Source organism: Oryzias melastigma, linkage group LG23 (assembly GCF_002922805.2).
Source record: "Oryzias melastigma strain HK-1 linkage group LG23, ASM292280v2, whole genome shotgun sequence".
NCBI classification, from domain to species: Eukaryota; Metazoa; Chordata; class Actinopteri; order Beloniformes; family Adrianichthyidae; genus Oryzias; species Oryzias melastigma.
In genome coordinates, this window is record NC_050534.1 from 807,481 (window position 1) to 822,076 (window position 14,596).

The 14,596-nt window shown below is 44.2% G+C and overlaps 1 protein-coding gene across 3 annotated transcripts in view; it reads left to right on the forward strand.

The window, feature by feature from the left end:
- The window catches only part of etv6 (ETS variant transcription factor 6), a 53,257-nt gene extending 40,216 nt beyond the window's left edge, over nucleotides 1-13,041 (forward strand). For all 3 annotated transcript variants that reach the window (XM_024294686.2, XM_024294685.2, XM_036210133.1), the window contains exons 4-8: nucleotides 2,971-3,105; nucleotides 8,529-9,116; nucleotides 9,204-9,346; nucleotides 12,305-12,405; nucleotides 12,480-13,041. In XM_024294686.2, coding sequence (XP_024150454.1) covers nucleotides 2,971-3,105; nucleotides 8,529-9,116; nucleotides 9,204-9,346; nucleotides 12,305-12,405; nucleotides 12,480-12,651 — 1,139 coding nt within the window. In that variant the 3' untranslated portion in view covers nucleotides 12,652-13,041. The remainder of the gene's footprint in view (nucleotides 1-2,970; nucleotides 3,106-8,528; nucleotides 9,117-9,203; nucleotides 9,347-12,304; nucleotides 12,406-12,479) is intronic.
- The last annotated feature ends 1,555 nt before the right edge of the window (nucleotides 13,042-14,596 follow it).

Genomic DNA, 14,596 nt, shown 5'->3' on the forward strand with positions numbered 1-14,596 from the left:
CGCTATTGTTCCCGTAGACACCCAGCTGGATCCGGGGGGATTTTATTCCCGTTATTTTCTTGTCCCGAAGAAGACGGGCGATCTGCGTCCCGTGCTCGACCTCCGAGCTATGAACGTTTTTCTGTAACGCATCCCGTTCCGGATGCTGAGGCTCACGGAGATGCTGCAGGCGATTGCCCCGGGCGATTGGTTTGTTTCCATCGACCTCAGCGAGGCCTACTTTCATGTCCCCATTGCGCGTCCCCACTGGAGGTTCCTGCGCTTTGTCTTCGAGGGCCGCCATTACCATTTCAGGGTTCTTCCCTTTGGTCTGGGCCCCTGGGTCAGGATGCGTTAGCCCACGACTGGCCGAACGTCCTGCTGTACGCCTTTCCTCCGCTCCCCCTGATTTATCCCACCCTCCTGCGGGTTCTCCGGATGGGTCACCGGGTCCTGTTGGTGGCTCCCTTCTGGCTGGCGCGGATCTGGTTCCCGTTGCTGCGCAGGCTCTGTTGCTCCTCGCCGGTTCGCCTCCCCGACAGGCGGGATCTGCTGTCTCAGCTGGGGGGTCAGGTGCTCCATCCCAACCCTAGTCGCCTCCAGCTGCACGCCTGGCTGTTGCAGGAACCGAGGAAGCCCCCGCTACCTTGGATGCTGCGGTGCCGCACAATGTGCTGAATGCCCGGGCCCCTTTGACTAGGCGCCTTTACGCGGATCGATGGCGTCTTTTCGATGGTTGGTGTCGCCGGATGGGTCTGACGGCGGAGTCCTGTGAGGTCCCCTCTATTTTACGCTTCCTTCAGGACTTGCTCGACCAAGGTCGCTCGCCCTCCACCCTGCGGGTGTACGTGGCCGCCATATCCTGTTGACATGTCGGAGTGGATGGCGTCTCGGTCGGTCGTTGCCGCCTGGTCTCCCAGTTCCTTCGAGGTGCTCGTCGGCTACGTCCCCCCCCCGTCGCTTGGTGGCTCCTCTGTGGGACCTATCTCTTGTCCTGGCTGCGCTCCGCTCGCCGGCTTTTGAGCCTCTTCCTTCAGTTGACCTCAAGTGGCTCTCTTTTAAAACGGCTTTCCTGCTGGCTATGGCCTCTGAACGTGTTGGCGAGCTCCAGGCGCTGTCTGTCAGTCCTACTTGTCTGCGGTGGTCCCCGGATGGCTCAGGGGTCTCTCTTTGGCTTGACGCGTCGTTCATCCCCAAGGTGGCTGCGTCGCCTTTCTGCCACCGGCCACTGCGCCTTGCCCGTTTCGGCACCGGTGGCCCGGAGGAGTGTCTGTGCCCGGTTCGTGCCCTGCAACGGTACGTGGCGGTGACAGCGGGGTTTCGCTCCACGGATCGTCTGTTTGTTCGCTTCTCTGGCCCTTGCAAGGGGCGGGCACTGTCCAAGCAACGTTTGGCCCACTGGGTTGTGGGTACCATTCGACAGGCGTATGCCATGCATGACCGCCCTGTACCAACCGGCGTGTCATGTCACTCTACCAGGGCTATCTCCACTTCCTGGGCTGCTGCCCATGGGGTACCGTTGGAGTCCATCTGCGAGGCCGCCTCCTGGACCTCCCTGGACACCTTCACGCGGTTCTACAGGGTCAATGTGCCTGACTCCAACCCGATGGATGGCGTCTTGCGGCTGTCAGGTACGCCGCCGTGAGGTGAGGTGAGGTTCTGTCTTCTGGACCCTCGGGACTTTGTTGACATTGGTCATCCAGTGCTTGAAGCACCGCCTCTGGCGGTCAGGAGGGATGAAATAGAACAAAGGTTACGCATGTAACCACGGTTCTATGAATCCCGGATGACCGCCAGAGCTCCTGGTCCCTCGGGTTCCTTGTGTTCTTGCGAGAAACGTTGGGTCTGCGTTCCTGGTGCCACGTGACTTTATAGCCTCACGTGGGGTCACCAGGAGGTCACAGGTGACTTTGTTGTCATTAAATTCTCAAACTACGCATGCACATGAAGGATCATCCAGTGCTTGAAGCACCGCCTCTGGCGGTCATCCGGGATTCATAGAACCGTGGTTACATGCGTAACCTTCGTTTTCATCAGAGTGGATTTGGGCATTTCTATCAGTAAATTCAAAATAAAACCCTACGCTCTGAAGCAAATGTTTTAAAAAGAGACATTTATTTACAACTCTATCTCTATAAATACATTTTTAAAAAATCTACAAAAAAGTGTCCTGGTTTGATTGACACATGGAGTCCTTCATGCTGGGTTTGATCATTTTCAGCTGTAAAGCTGCGTGCAGCTGATAAGCTTGTCAATACATCAGATCTCACTAATATATATGACAAGTTTTGACTGAATTCTTTAGGACCAGCTGTTTACACAGCAAATATTCAATACATTGTTTTTGTAATACATGCTAGAAAATTCTGTTTTAAAAATATGTTTTCTCTTTTTTGCGTATCTTCCTTAAAAAAAAAAAAAAAAAAAAAAATAGAAGACCGGTGCCAGTAATGAGTGACAATGATATGACACAAAACAAGTTTATTTTCCAGCAGAACTTCCTGCCACCATCATCATCATCATCATCGTTAGGAAGGTGGATCCATGCGTGAAAAAGCTCATTATCTTCCTCCAAAACACAGCAGGAACATTAAGGCGGGTTTTGAGTTCCTGCTTCTCAGTGGACCCACCCGGGTCGGCGGTTCTGAGGATGAGAACGTCATGATGTGGGAGTGTATTTGCAAAAGTCCAAACACTCAGGAACGCCCAGAAACACCCTCACTGTCTGAAAGCTAAGCCCAGAGCTGAGAGATGAAGTTCTGTGGTTCTGACCTTCAGAACCAGGCCGGACAACCAGCTTTTCCTCTGGTCTTAACCTGAAATGTATCATTACTGCGTGTTTGCTTTGAAAACAGCAGTGTTAGCTCTGAATGTCCGTTTGAAAATGTTTTTCTAGAAACAAACAAGTGTGGACTTGCTTCCTCTCCTGTGAGCGACGGTGGAAAGCGGCGTGCGGGCGTAGGGTAACCTTTGACCTTTGCCCCTCTGCAGGGGACGTCTTGTACGAGCTGCTGCAGCACATCCTGAAGCAGAGGAAGTCTTCGGTGTTCTACCCCTCTCCCTACTTTCCCGGGAACTCCTTCCATTCGCTGCCTGAAGGCGTCGTCCAGCACCTGAAGCTTGAAGGTGAGTCCATCAGTGTGCCAACAACAACCCCCCCCCCATGGAAACTTGCCATGCCATCTCCTCTCCATTCGCTGGGGGGGTCATGTTGACCAAGCAGCAACATGGCAGCGTTTGAGTATTAAAACAGAACACGGCATACATGAAAACTGTTACAGAGGTTAGTTTCTGTTACCAGTCTTTGAAACATTTCCTTCCAAAGCAGTTTATGTGTTGGTTTGGACCATTGACTGTATATGAGAACTGGACAGAGTGAGTGTGATGTCATCCTTATGTCTGGTGGCCATTTATCTGCGATATGGGATGTCGCTATGCTGAAGACAGTTGACGTTGTGAAGCACCAGTCACAACCAGAACCTGAACCTGTACCAGGTAAGATTGTAGACCTCTCCTGAGCCCTTAGACACAACATTTTCATGCTATTTTTTTACTGTGGGCATGCTGTGAGCAACAGGTCATAGTGAACACCTAAGGGGGATTTGGTGAGATGCAGGTGTGTTGTGCAAGTTTTTCCTTTTTCCCACTCTGTAAAACCTCAGGAATGTCCAAGTGATTTGTGTCTCGTCCTTCTGCTCCCATTGCACGCTCCTTATGCAGAGCCTGGCTGTTAGAAACAGGAGATTAGACAATCAGACCAGTTTGCATGGATATCCTGCGGGCGCGTGTGTATCACCTTCACACCCTGTTTGTGTAGCATTTGTACGCAGTCAGTAAGGAGCCAGTATTTACACCTTATCAATGACTAGAGTGCAGTGTTAAGGCACATGCGACAGTATCACGTCATAAGTGCATACAACTTCTTTTATCTTTACAAGTACTTCCCGATTCACTTACCATCCACACGACAATGGTACGTTCTACTTTTGTAAAGTTCCTTAAGGTGGATGTAGAAGTCTCAGGGGAACGATAAGACACATCTGCTCTGGACAACACCTGTCCATGACCCTCCAGCAGTCTGCACAAACATCCACACCACCCGTACAGGACAACCCCAGAACTCCTGTGACTGAGTCGTTGTTTCTATGGCAACCACTTTCACTAAGAATGGTTCTTCTGACCAGTAGAATGACTGAGTTATAGCTGTTTACTTCTCTATAGAAGTCTATGGGATTTTGGCTTCTCGGAACCGGCAGGTACTTCCTGTTTGAAACACCAGGAGGGAGGAGTCACTCAGTCCAGTCCTCATATACAGACAATAACTATCCAGAATGTCGTCCATCAGAAGTTTTGTCGGTCACCGTCAATCTCTGATGGAGTTTTTCTTTGTCACAAAAAGCTTCATTCTTCTATCATGTATTGTATGGCTTTGACCACACGTGTCAAAGTCGAGGCCCGGGGGCCGGATCCGGCCCTCCGGGTAATTCTATCCGGCCCTCCAGATCATTTTATTTTATTATTATTAATGACCTGATGTTATCTTGTGCTCATTTCTAACTTGTATAATTTTGAAAAATTATATTTTTATGGAGAGTAAAATATTGAAAGTTATTAAAGCTTTAAGTTGATTTATTCTGGAATAATATTCCTGTCTGTTTTTTTCAGTTATGTTTAAAAGTTACATTTCTAAAATTTTTGAAATGTTGTTTTAGAGTGTTTTCAATAAATGTTTATCCTGTTCGGCCCGTGACCTGAGGTGTGTTTTGGATTTTGGCTCCTTGTGTGGTAGAGTTTGACATCGCTGGCTTAGAGTGTAAGTAAGATTCTCTAAGATGACTCAGACATGTCTGTTTTCTTGCTTTTTTTCACTTATCCTAAACCTATTTACTATCTGTTATTGTCGTAAAGCTTCCTGATCTCTAGAAAGGTTTGTGTGTGTGAGTGGATCTGTCAGCGTTTTACTGCCTTCAATGAGTCGTCTTCAGGTGGAGGTGCTGGGGATGTCAGAGTGTTTGTTTCTGTCTCAGTTTTGGTTCATCAGAACTTCTGAATGTTGGAGTGGAAGCGTGAGCTGCCTTGTCAAGGTGCAGCCGTTCACCGCGTTCCAGGAAGTGGTGATAAGGTTCTGTGAAACACCTGAGCCCGCCTCCTGGCTCTGATCCGAGGAAATGCGGCGGGGCAGCAGTTATGTGGAGCAATCACTTGGCAGACTAGTGGAGCGGTAGAACCGGCTCTGCCAGGAAAGGCTCAATGAAAACCCGACTGGTTTCCGGGTCCTCCTGGTTCCAGTCCTCCTCCTCAGGAGGAAGGAGATCCCTCCTCTGAATGGAACACATCTCTGCAGAATCACTTTCATAGATTTATGATCAGGAGAGCGGGCTGTGAGGTCATACTGACACCTTGTGGTTTGTCAAATGTGAGCAGAAAGCATCCATTAACAGTAAGGAGGAGTTTCTCTTCCTGCAGCAGGAAACATTCACACCAGCAGGAACGAGGAACACGAGGAACACGCCACCACCAATCACCAAGGGCTTTGTAAACGTCTGCCTTATCTCTGTTGATGCATTCAGAAAATCACACATCTCTTTTTAATAATATCTATGTTTGTCTTTTTTCATGTGTTTATTTATTCAATAAATTTATTCAATAAATAAACATAAGACGCTTCCACACTCTCTCAGCTCCTGGTGTTTGTGGGAATCTTCCAAGATCTCACCTCTGTCTTCTTCTCTTCATATTCAAAACGATATTTTTTTAAATTTCTGATCCTGTTCTGATCCGTCTTTTGTTCTTGTTCTCAAATGTGGGACATTTAAGCTTTTTTTTGGAATGAACATTTAGTTCAAACATGTAGAATGAACAACAACAAAAGAGAACTCAAGTTCAAGCGTTTATCCTCACATGTACCAAATTTTTCAGAGTAGAAGTCACAGTTTTTATCATAGTTTGGCTGGTGGTGCAACTTATATGTGAAAGGGGCTATACCAGGGCCTTTCAGAGTAACTACACCCATATATATGATCGCAAATGACCTTTGACATACTTGAAGAACAAATTATTTCAAATCAAACTTTATTTATTAAAAAAAAATGATTTGATTTATGAAATATGAGTTGTTTTTGTGAACTCTCTTCCCATCCAGAAGCAAAACAACTTAATCTCTGAGGCTCCGCCTTTCCCTCCTCGAGGGGTGCCGCCCATTTCATGACATCATCCAAGGGACGGCCTCCACAGCATGCCTACGTTTCACCCACAAAAACAAACAACATCCAAACTTTTGCAAAGATGGATCTAAAAACCATATATCTTATAATAGTAGTCCGCGTGCTGCTTATTAGAGCCTGGCATCTATTGGAGACCGCTCCATCGCAGACAGAATGCTGATGGGTAATGGGTTCATTTTGTGGTGAAATTTGGTCAAGAAATGCTGACAATACTAGATTAATATTTCAGGATTATTGAAATGATGAGAACATTTATCAGCACCGGCTGTGAACGTTTCTGTTCTCTTTGAAGCATCGTCACTCTCCATATCCAAAGTTCTCTTCACTTTCATGTGAATCATTGTCCTGGAGGCACGCCCACTTTTTGTCTTTGCTCAATAATCCATGTTCAAACCAGTTCTTCTAATTCATCGCTCGCTTTCTTTGCACCTCCACCAGGAAATAGTCTGCTCCTTTTTCCTGCCCTACTCTTAATATCACTCACCTGCCTTTGACATTTTCTGATCTGTTCTGGATCCACTACAAAATGTGGTGCAGATTCCTCACCAGATGGTTCCGATGTGCTGTGCACACTTATGCAGAGCTTCAGTCACAATGCTAAACACAAAGCGAGCTCAAGTCCTGCTGAACTTCACAGCAAAATATTCTGGATCAGAATGACGTGTTCATGTGTACACTGTTCTGAAAACAGTTTGTCGTCGTGGTGATGAGCGGTGAAATCCATGTTTACTTCAACGTGTGTGAAGCCATAGATGTAGAGCTGCAGTGCAGACTGTCTGGAAGAAGGAAGTAAAGCATCTTAGCCGCATTCACACGCTCCGTCATCCTGTCACACTGCTTCATCACACTGAAGTGTTTCTGGAAAGCACCTGAACTGTTTTAAAACAACAGGTTTGGCTACATTCAGCAGTATTAGACACAAAACTTTATTTTCTCACCCATACATATGAAACAGTACTGGTTTAGACACACTTAATCTTTGAGTGTTTTTTCCTTTGCTGAAAAAATGTGGACAAACTTGAGTGTTGAAAAAATACTTCCTGAATTTGCTTGGTTAAAAATAACTAGTGTATGAGATACCGTTGCAGTGCCTTTTGTTCTGTTTATTTAAAAAAATTACAATACTTTGTGTGAAAAGGTGTATTTAGATCAAGGTTTCATTAAGTTGTAATTGGAAAGAAAATAACATTTTGTAATTGGTTCTATCTTGTGACGTATCGTGATACGTGCTGTATTGTGAGACAGATATTGGGACACATGTATTCTGATTCGTATTGTATCATGACACTTGTATTGCGATACGTACTGTATCATGACAAGTGTATCGCGACACACACGGTATTGTGACACGTGTATCTGGATACGCACTGTATCCTGACATGTAAATCGTGATAAGAACTGTATTGTGAAACATGTATCATGACACGTGTATCACAATATACACTACCGTGACACATGTATCATGATACGTACTGTATTCTGACACAGGTATCACGATTCATATTGTATTATGACACGTGTATCGTGATACGTACTGTATCGTTAGACGAGTATTGCGATACGTACTGTATCGTGGCAAACGTATATCGCGATACGTACTGTGTCGTGGCAAGTGTATTGTGACACTTGTATCGCGATACGTTCTGTATTGTGACACATGTATCGTCACATATACATCGCGATACGTACTGTATTGTGACACATGTATCGTGACACGTACCGTGACATAGTTATCGTGATACGTGTATTGTGACACATGTATCATGACACATGTATCGCAAAACTTACTGTATCGTGACACATGTATTGTGATACGTGTATCGTGACGCATGTATCGCGATACGTACTGTATCGTGACACATGTATTGTGATACGTGTATCGTGACACATGTATCGCGATACGTACTGTATCGTGACACATGTATTGTGATACGTGTATTGTGACACATGTATCGTGACACATGTATCGCGATACGTACTGTATTGTGACACATGTATCGTAAAACATTTATTGTGACACACGTATCGTGACACATATATCGTGACACATGTATCGTAAAACATTTATTGTGACACATGTATCGTGACACATGTATCGTGACACATGTATCGTGACACAAGTATGGCTAGATGTACTGTATTGTGACACAGGTGTTGCAATTCATATTGTATTGTGACATGTGTATCGCGAAACACGCTGTATCCTGACAGTGTATCGATACGTATTTCCCGGCAGACTTTTAAGTCATAATGACTGAATTTCCCTTTTCTGTTTAGCTAAAATAAATCTGAAACCTCCATTGAAATGTCTCTGCTCATCCTCAGAAACGGTACGGCGGCCACCACGAGGTACAGACCCCCTCCCCGAGCATCCGCCCACCATTGAACTGCGGCACCGCTCCCGCTCCCCCCACAACCCCGCCCCCCGCCGCTTCCCTCCTGAGTCCAACGACCTGCGCCCCGCCTCCGAGGACCACCTCCAAAGCCTCCCCCAGCTGCCCGACAGCAACCACCACCTGCCGGATGACATGTACCCGCTGTCGGTGTCTCCGGCAGCCCCCAACGGCCGCTGCACAACGCCCAGAGAAGCCCCCTGCCCGGGCAGCCCTGGGGGCCAGGAGGCGGGCCCTCCTCGAGTCATCCAGCTCATGCCCAGCACCATCATGAACCCTTTGCTGCTGAGCCCCAACAGAAGCGGCGGTGGAGGAGACTTCAGACACAGCCGGGGCGGACCGCCGACCCCAGTGGGGGTGGAGAACGGGCGCGAAGGCAAAGTCCACGTCCACCCCCACCAGCTGCTGGTGCAGCAGCATCTACTGCAGCAGCAGCAGGAGGACACGCTGTACAGGAACCACGTCATCATGCCCGTGTCTCCTCCTGAGGAGCAGCAGATGCCCATCGGCCGCATAGCAGGTAATGTTCCGAACGTCTCAAATCCTCTCCGTAAGACCGAGCCCAGCTCCTCCCCCTAACAGGCTCCTTTACTGTGGGGCCTGACAGACTGCCGGCGGCTGTGGGACTACATCTACCAGCTCCTGTCGGACAGCAGGTACGAGAACTACATCCGCTGGGAGGATCCTGAGAGCAAAGTCTTCCGCATCATGGACCCCAACGGCCTGGCCCGGCTCTGGGGCAACCACAAAGTAAACACCCCCCCGACCCCGTTTCTGCCCCCTCCGCAGAGGAAGATCTGAATGTATGAATGTCACGACTGTGAAGAGAACATGGTTCAGGGTCTAGAGGTCATGTCAGCTAGCATGGAGACAGAGAGTTCTCAGGGGGCGTGCTCAAATTTCTAATGACCTAGAAAATGTCAGGTTTGTCAAATGGAAATGAACTGCATTCAATGAAAGAAAACATGGGCGTTTTTAATCACTTTTTTGTGTTTTTCATGCTAATTCGTTTCTAATAACTACAAAAGTGAAGAACTACAAACAGGGAGACCACTAACCTCGTCAACTCTTGAAAACTTTAGGATGAGCTGCTGGTACTTTGTTGTTCAGGATTTTGTTTGATGATTTTTAAAATATATATATATTTTTTCATGATTTTCTTTTCTAACTTTTCAATATTTTGTTGTTTCTTTTTTTAAGTTAATTTTTAAATAATTTCTGATCAAATCTTCTTTGTTAGATATTTTTAAATGATTTTCACAATATTTTTCCTACTTTTTGAGACATTTTTTTGTTTTCAATATAGTATTTTTAAAATGTTTTTTTCTTGTTTTTTTAAAAAAAAAAATTTAGCTAATTTGTTACTAGGACTAGTCAAGGCAAGGCAAGTTTATTTGTATAGCACATTTCATGTACAGAGACAATTCTAAGTGCTTTACATAAAACATTAAAAGAAACAATCAAAATAAATAGTAAAAATGTGATCATTAAAATAAAATTAAAAGAAAATAAAAAGATTTTAATTTAAAACAAGCATAGATAAACAGTGCGGACGTAAACTTTTGAATACATATTAATCAAATGCAGCTGAGAACAGGTGAGTCTTTAACCTGGATTTAAATACACTGAGTGTTTCAGCTGATCTAATGTTTTCTGGAAGTCTGTTCCAGATCTGTGGTGCATAGAAGCTGAATGCAGCTTCTCCATGTTTAGTTCTGACTCTAGGAACTGATAAAAGACCGGATCCTGATGACCGGAGAGGTCTGGCTGGTACATACTGGGTCAGGAGGTCAGTCATGTATTTTGGTGCTAAACCATTCAAAGCTTTATAAACCAGTAACAGAACTTTAAAGTCTATCCTCTGACAGACAGGTAACCAGTGTAAAGACCTCAGAACTGGACTGATGTGGTCTACTTTCTTGGTCCTTGTGAGAACCCGAGCAGCAGAGTTCTGAATAAGCTGCAGTTTCCTGATGGATTTTTTTGGTAGTCCTGTAAAAACACTGTTACAGTAATCAAGTCGACTAAAGATGAAAGCATGCACTAGTTTCTCCAGGTCCTGCTTAGACATCAGATCTTTAATCCTTGAGATATTTTTGAGATGATAATAGGCTGATTTAGTGACTGCCTTAATGTGTTTATCAAAATTTAGGTCTGTGTCTATCACTACAACCACTATATCACTAATCAAATCAAATCAAACTTTTTTTTATAAAAGCGCCTTTCATACTAAGAGTAACTCAAAGCGCTTTACAATTAAAAACAAAAGATACACAGTAAAATCCCAACCCACCCTTCACACACACACACCCTCCCCATAACACATACACCCATGACCCCACACACAATGAAAACTTAAAATAAATAAATAAATAAAAAAACTTGTAAAATAAACTTGAGGCTTGGCTCTGCTGTGAGGAGATGTTATGGAGGATTCTATCACTACACCAGTTGTAGTCCTAAACTAAAGTGAGGAGATCAGGACACGTATACTACTTACATTACTCAAACATGTTGGTTCACTCTAAGAGGAAGAGTAATGATATTAGTGATTTCGGTGGAGTTTGTCTCAGTGAGATAATGAGAAACTGCTCTTGTTTGTCTGGATATTTTCATGTACTTTATTGACAGTCCAAAACTGCCTCTGCAGTTTCACATCAAGACAAACTCCGTCTGTCACTCATTCTCTTCACTGAAGAAAATGATCTGTTCATACTGGTCAAGACATCCAAAATTTTGTTCTGTAATGTCTGTGGATAATGTAGGAAGAACTGAACAGACTGGCCAATACACATAGATATCAGGACGAACACATAAGCTAAATGGATCATGTCTATAACACGGACACAACTTCTAATTGATGATCATCATATATTTTTCTTGAGCAGATGATGTTAGAGCTCAGCCTGTTTGAAGTTCTTTGGTTTGTAGTTCTTCAAAAATTTAGTACAAAAAACAGAAAGATCTGAACAAAAATCCCTTGTTTTTATCAAATGCAATACGTTTCTATTGATAATTAAAACTTAGAACTTTTTTAGAATAGATCAGAAGGTAATCATGATGGGATTTTTAATTTTTTTACCACGAGAACCAAAGTACAATAGCTTCTTTCTGAAAGCAGCCTCTAGTGGTCATTTGAGGAACAGTGGGAATTGCTTAGGGTGTAGCTTTAAGTGAATACAATGAAGGGATTAGATAAAAAAGAAAATAAATTGATGGAGATGAGTTGGAAAGTCCGACTGACAGAATATCTTTTGACACATCTGAGAACTCCTATGAAATATTCTGAGTATCATTTTTGTAGTTTGTGCCATGATGCGAAATGTTTGGTAACATTCCTGCTTCTAGTCTTAGATGTTTCTGCTATTACTGATATGTTTGTTTCAGGATTTTGTCAAAGTTATCAGCATTGAATATGAATTAGAAAGGATTTAAAGAGGTTTTAAAGGTCACCGGTATTTGTGGAGACAGCAGAGAAGATGATTGTTGCTTCAACAAACCTCAAAATAATATAAAAAACAGGATTCAGTCACCTTTAAATCATAAAATGTTTTTTTCAAACAGAATAAAAATCCACTCAAGACTTGTCACAGCTTGTGTTTAAAATGCTATCTGCAGCCCCCCAGTGGACACAATGAGCATCGCGTGAGCTTTAGCTCTTTCTGGAAGTGTGCTTCTTACAACAATTGTGGTTTGTGACCTTCACAGAACAGAACCAACATGACGTACGAGAAAATGTCGCGAGCACTGAGACACTACTACAAGCTGAACATCATCAGGAAAGAGCCGGGGCAGCGACTCCTGTTCAGGTACGTTTACCTGAGGTCAGCTTCCGCCGCCCGCGGCACCACGCACTGAAAAACCTCCTTTTTGCTCCCCGCAGGTTCATGAAAACCCCAGATGAGATCATGAATGGGCAGGCCGAGCGACTGGACCACCTGGAGTCAGACACGTACGAAGAAATCTACATCAAGGAGGAATGCTTGGGAGCGGCGGCGGACGGCAAGCACCTCCATGAACACGTTACTGAAAGCGACGACGGGATCTACAACTGATCCACGTGGAACCTGGACGCTCTGGGGGAGCGCTTTGTGTCTTAACTTTGCCTTAGGATGATGCTTTCCTGACCTGCTGTAAAAAAGAAACAGTTGAATGAAAAGGTTTGATTGGACGGACTCAGCGAAGAGCCAATCACCCTGCTCCTCATGATTTAGTGTGGTTTTTATTTTTTGGGAGGGGGTCCTTCAATGCATTAGAGTTTGTAAACAGAAAATTGCGTGTCTGAGTGTGAGTGTGAAAGCGTGACAGGACTGTTTTCACCATGAAATAAACCTTTTAATCAAACTGTCTACTCGGGATCGAGCTGCAGTACCTTCACTGTCCACACGGTGGCAGCAGAGGGCAAGTTTTGCTTCCAATAAATGATTTCATGATTTGGCGCGTGACTGATTTAGAAACTGTCTTTTCTGATTACTGTTGCTTATATATATATATTTTAACTTAGAATTTATTATTATTATTATATTGTATAATTTATAAAAATATTACCCTTAACGAGATTTACAAACAAACAAACTGCAGATCAAGTGCGCGTAAAGGAAGCGTCCCTCAAACACACAGAAGAGTAATCTGATTACTACACAGCTCTGTCCCCTGAAGTAACTGCAGCGCGCCATAGTCTCCACAAAAGTTGGTTGGGCGCAGAGCGCAGCTGTCAGAGCGGGAGAGCCTCAACGCAGAGAGGACCGGTCCTCCCGCACGATCACGCACCGCTCAAGCCACCGAGCTGTGGATGCCGGGTGGGAATCTTCTCTAAAGGCGGATAATCCTGTCTGGTCAGCCTGGTTTGGAGGAGAAACTCTTTTTTGTGGACCTCCGTGGCGCAGATGTCTCCACGCCGCAGACTCGCGCCGGGATTGTAGCAGCGCGAGCCTCCGATGGTTTAAACGGCCGTCGAGGTGCCGGACGGGAGTGGGACGTTGACAGGTAAGATGCAGTTCAAAGGGACGAGCTGCCGTCTGTGGTGGAGGTCACACCTTCACCTGTGCGCGCTCAGGGCGCACGCGGACACGGAACTTTCAGGATCTCACTGAGATCACAGGAGGAAATCTTCCTGGATTTTCATTAGAAAATCATTCAGATTCACAACGGAATCTGATTCTACGAAGCTCTCCTGCTGATTTTTATTATCATGTTGAAATTTTCAAAACGAGACATTTTCATTCTTTTAATTTATGATGACTTAAGGTTTCAGAGTCATGGTGCACAGATCACTGAACTCACCACATCTGCACACAAAACTACAAAACTATCATCCTGACATAAGAGATGACTTCAGTCTCAAGATCATTAGATTTGCATTAAGATTGGCTTTTTTTTTTTTTTAAAAATATACACATTTTTTTGAATTTTTATATATTTTCACAACTTTTTATTTCAAATGTAATCAAAAAAACAAAACCAAGCTTCTAAAAAAAGCAAAATCTATAAACTGCCTATCAAACCAGAGGATGTGACAACACCCCATAAAGTACAGCATGTATTTATAAATATATTGAATAGATGACAGACAAAAGCAAGATGCAAAAACAGAAAAAAAGGATTTCATTTGTATTAGAAGTTTTCCTTTTGTTGATTTTTCACTTTTTCAGTCCATTCTTCTTAACTCTAAAAAGAAACAACCTGACTTCCTTTTATTTTTATAAGCTTATACGGTTCAATCGTTTCAGGAATAAAAAAGCTGAAAATTTGTATTTTTGCAGCATTAAAGTGATTTTAAGAGAGCCTTTAGTTGAAAATTTTACATGTTTAACCCTGGAGAACCCAAGACTTTTTCTTTCATTTTGATAGCAGCAGTAAAAAGTGTCCCAAAATACAAAAAAAAAGAAGTAAGAATTATTAAAATAAAGATTTTTTTTTTAAAGATGGCCAAATTGATCCCATGACTTCGCCGGGGTTTGTGTCCCCTTTATGGCGCATCTCCTGTTCGGGTTTTAGGTC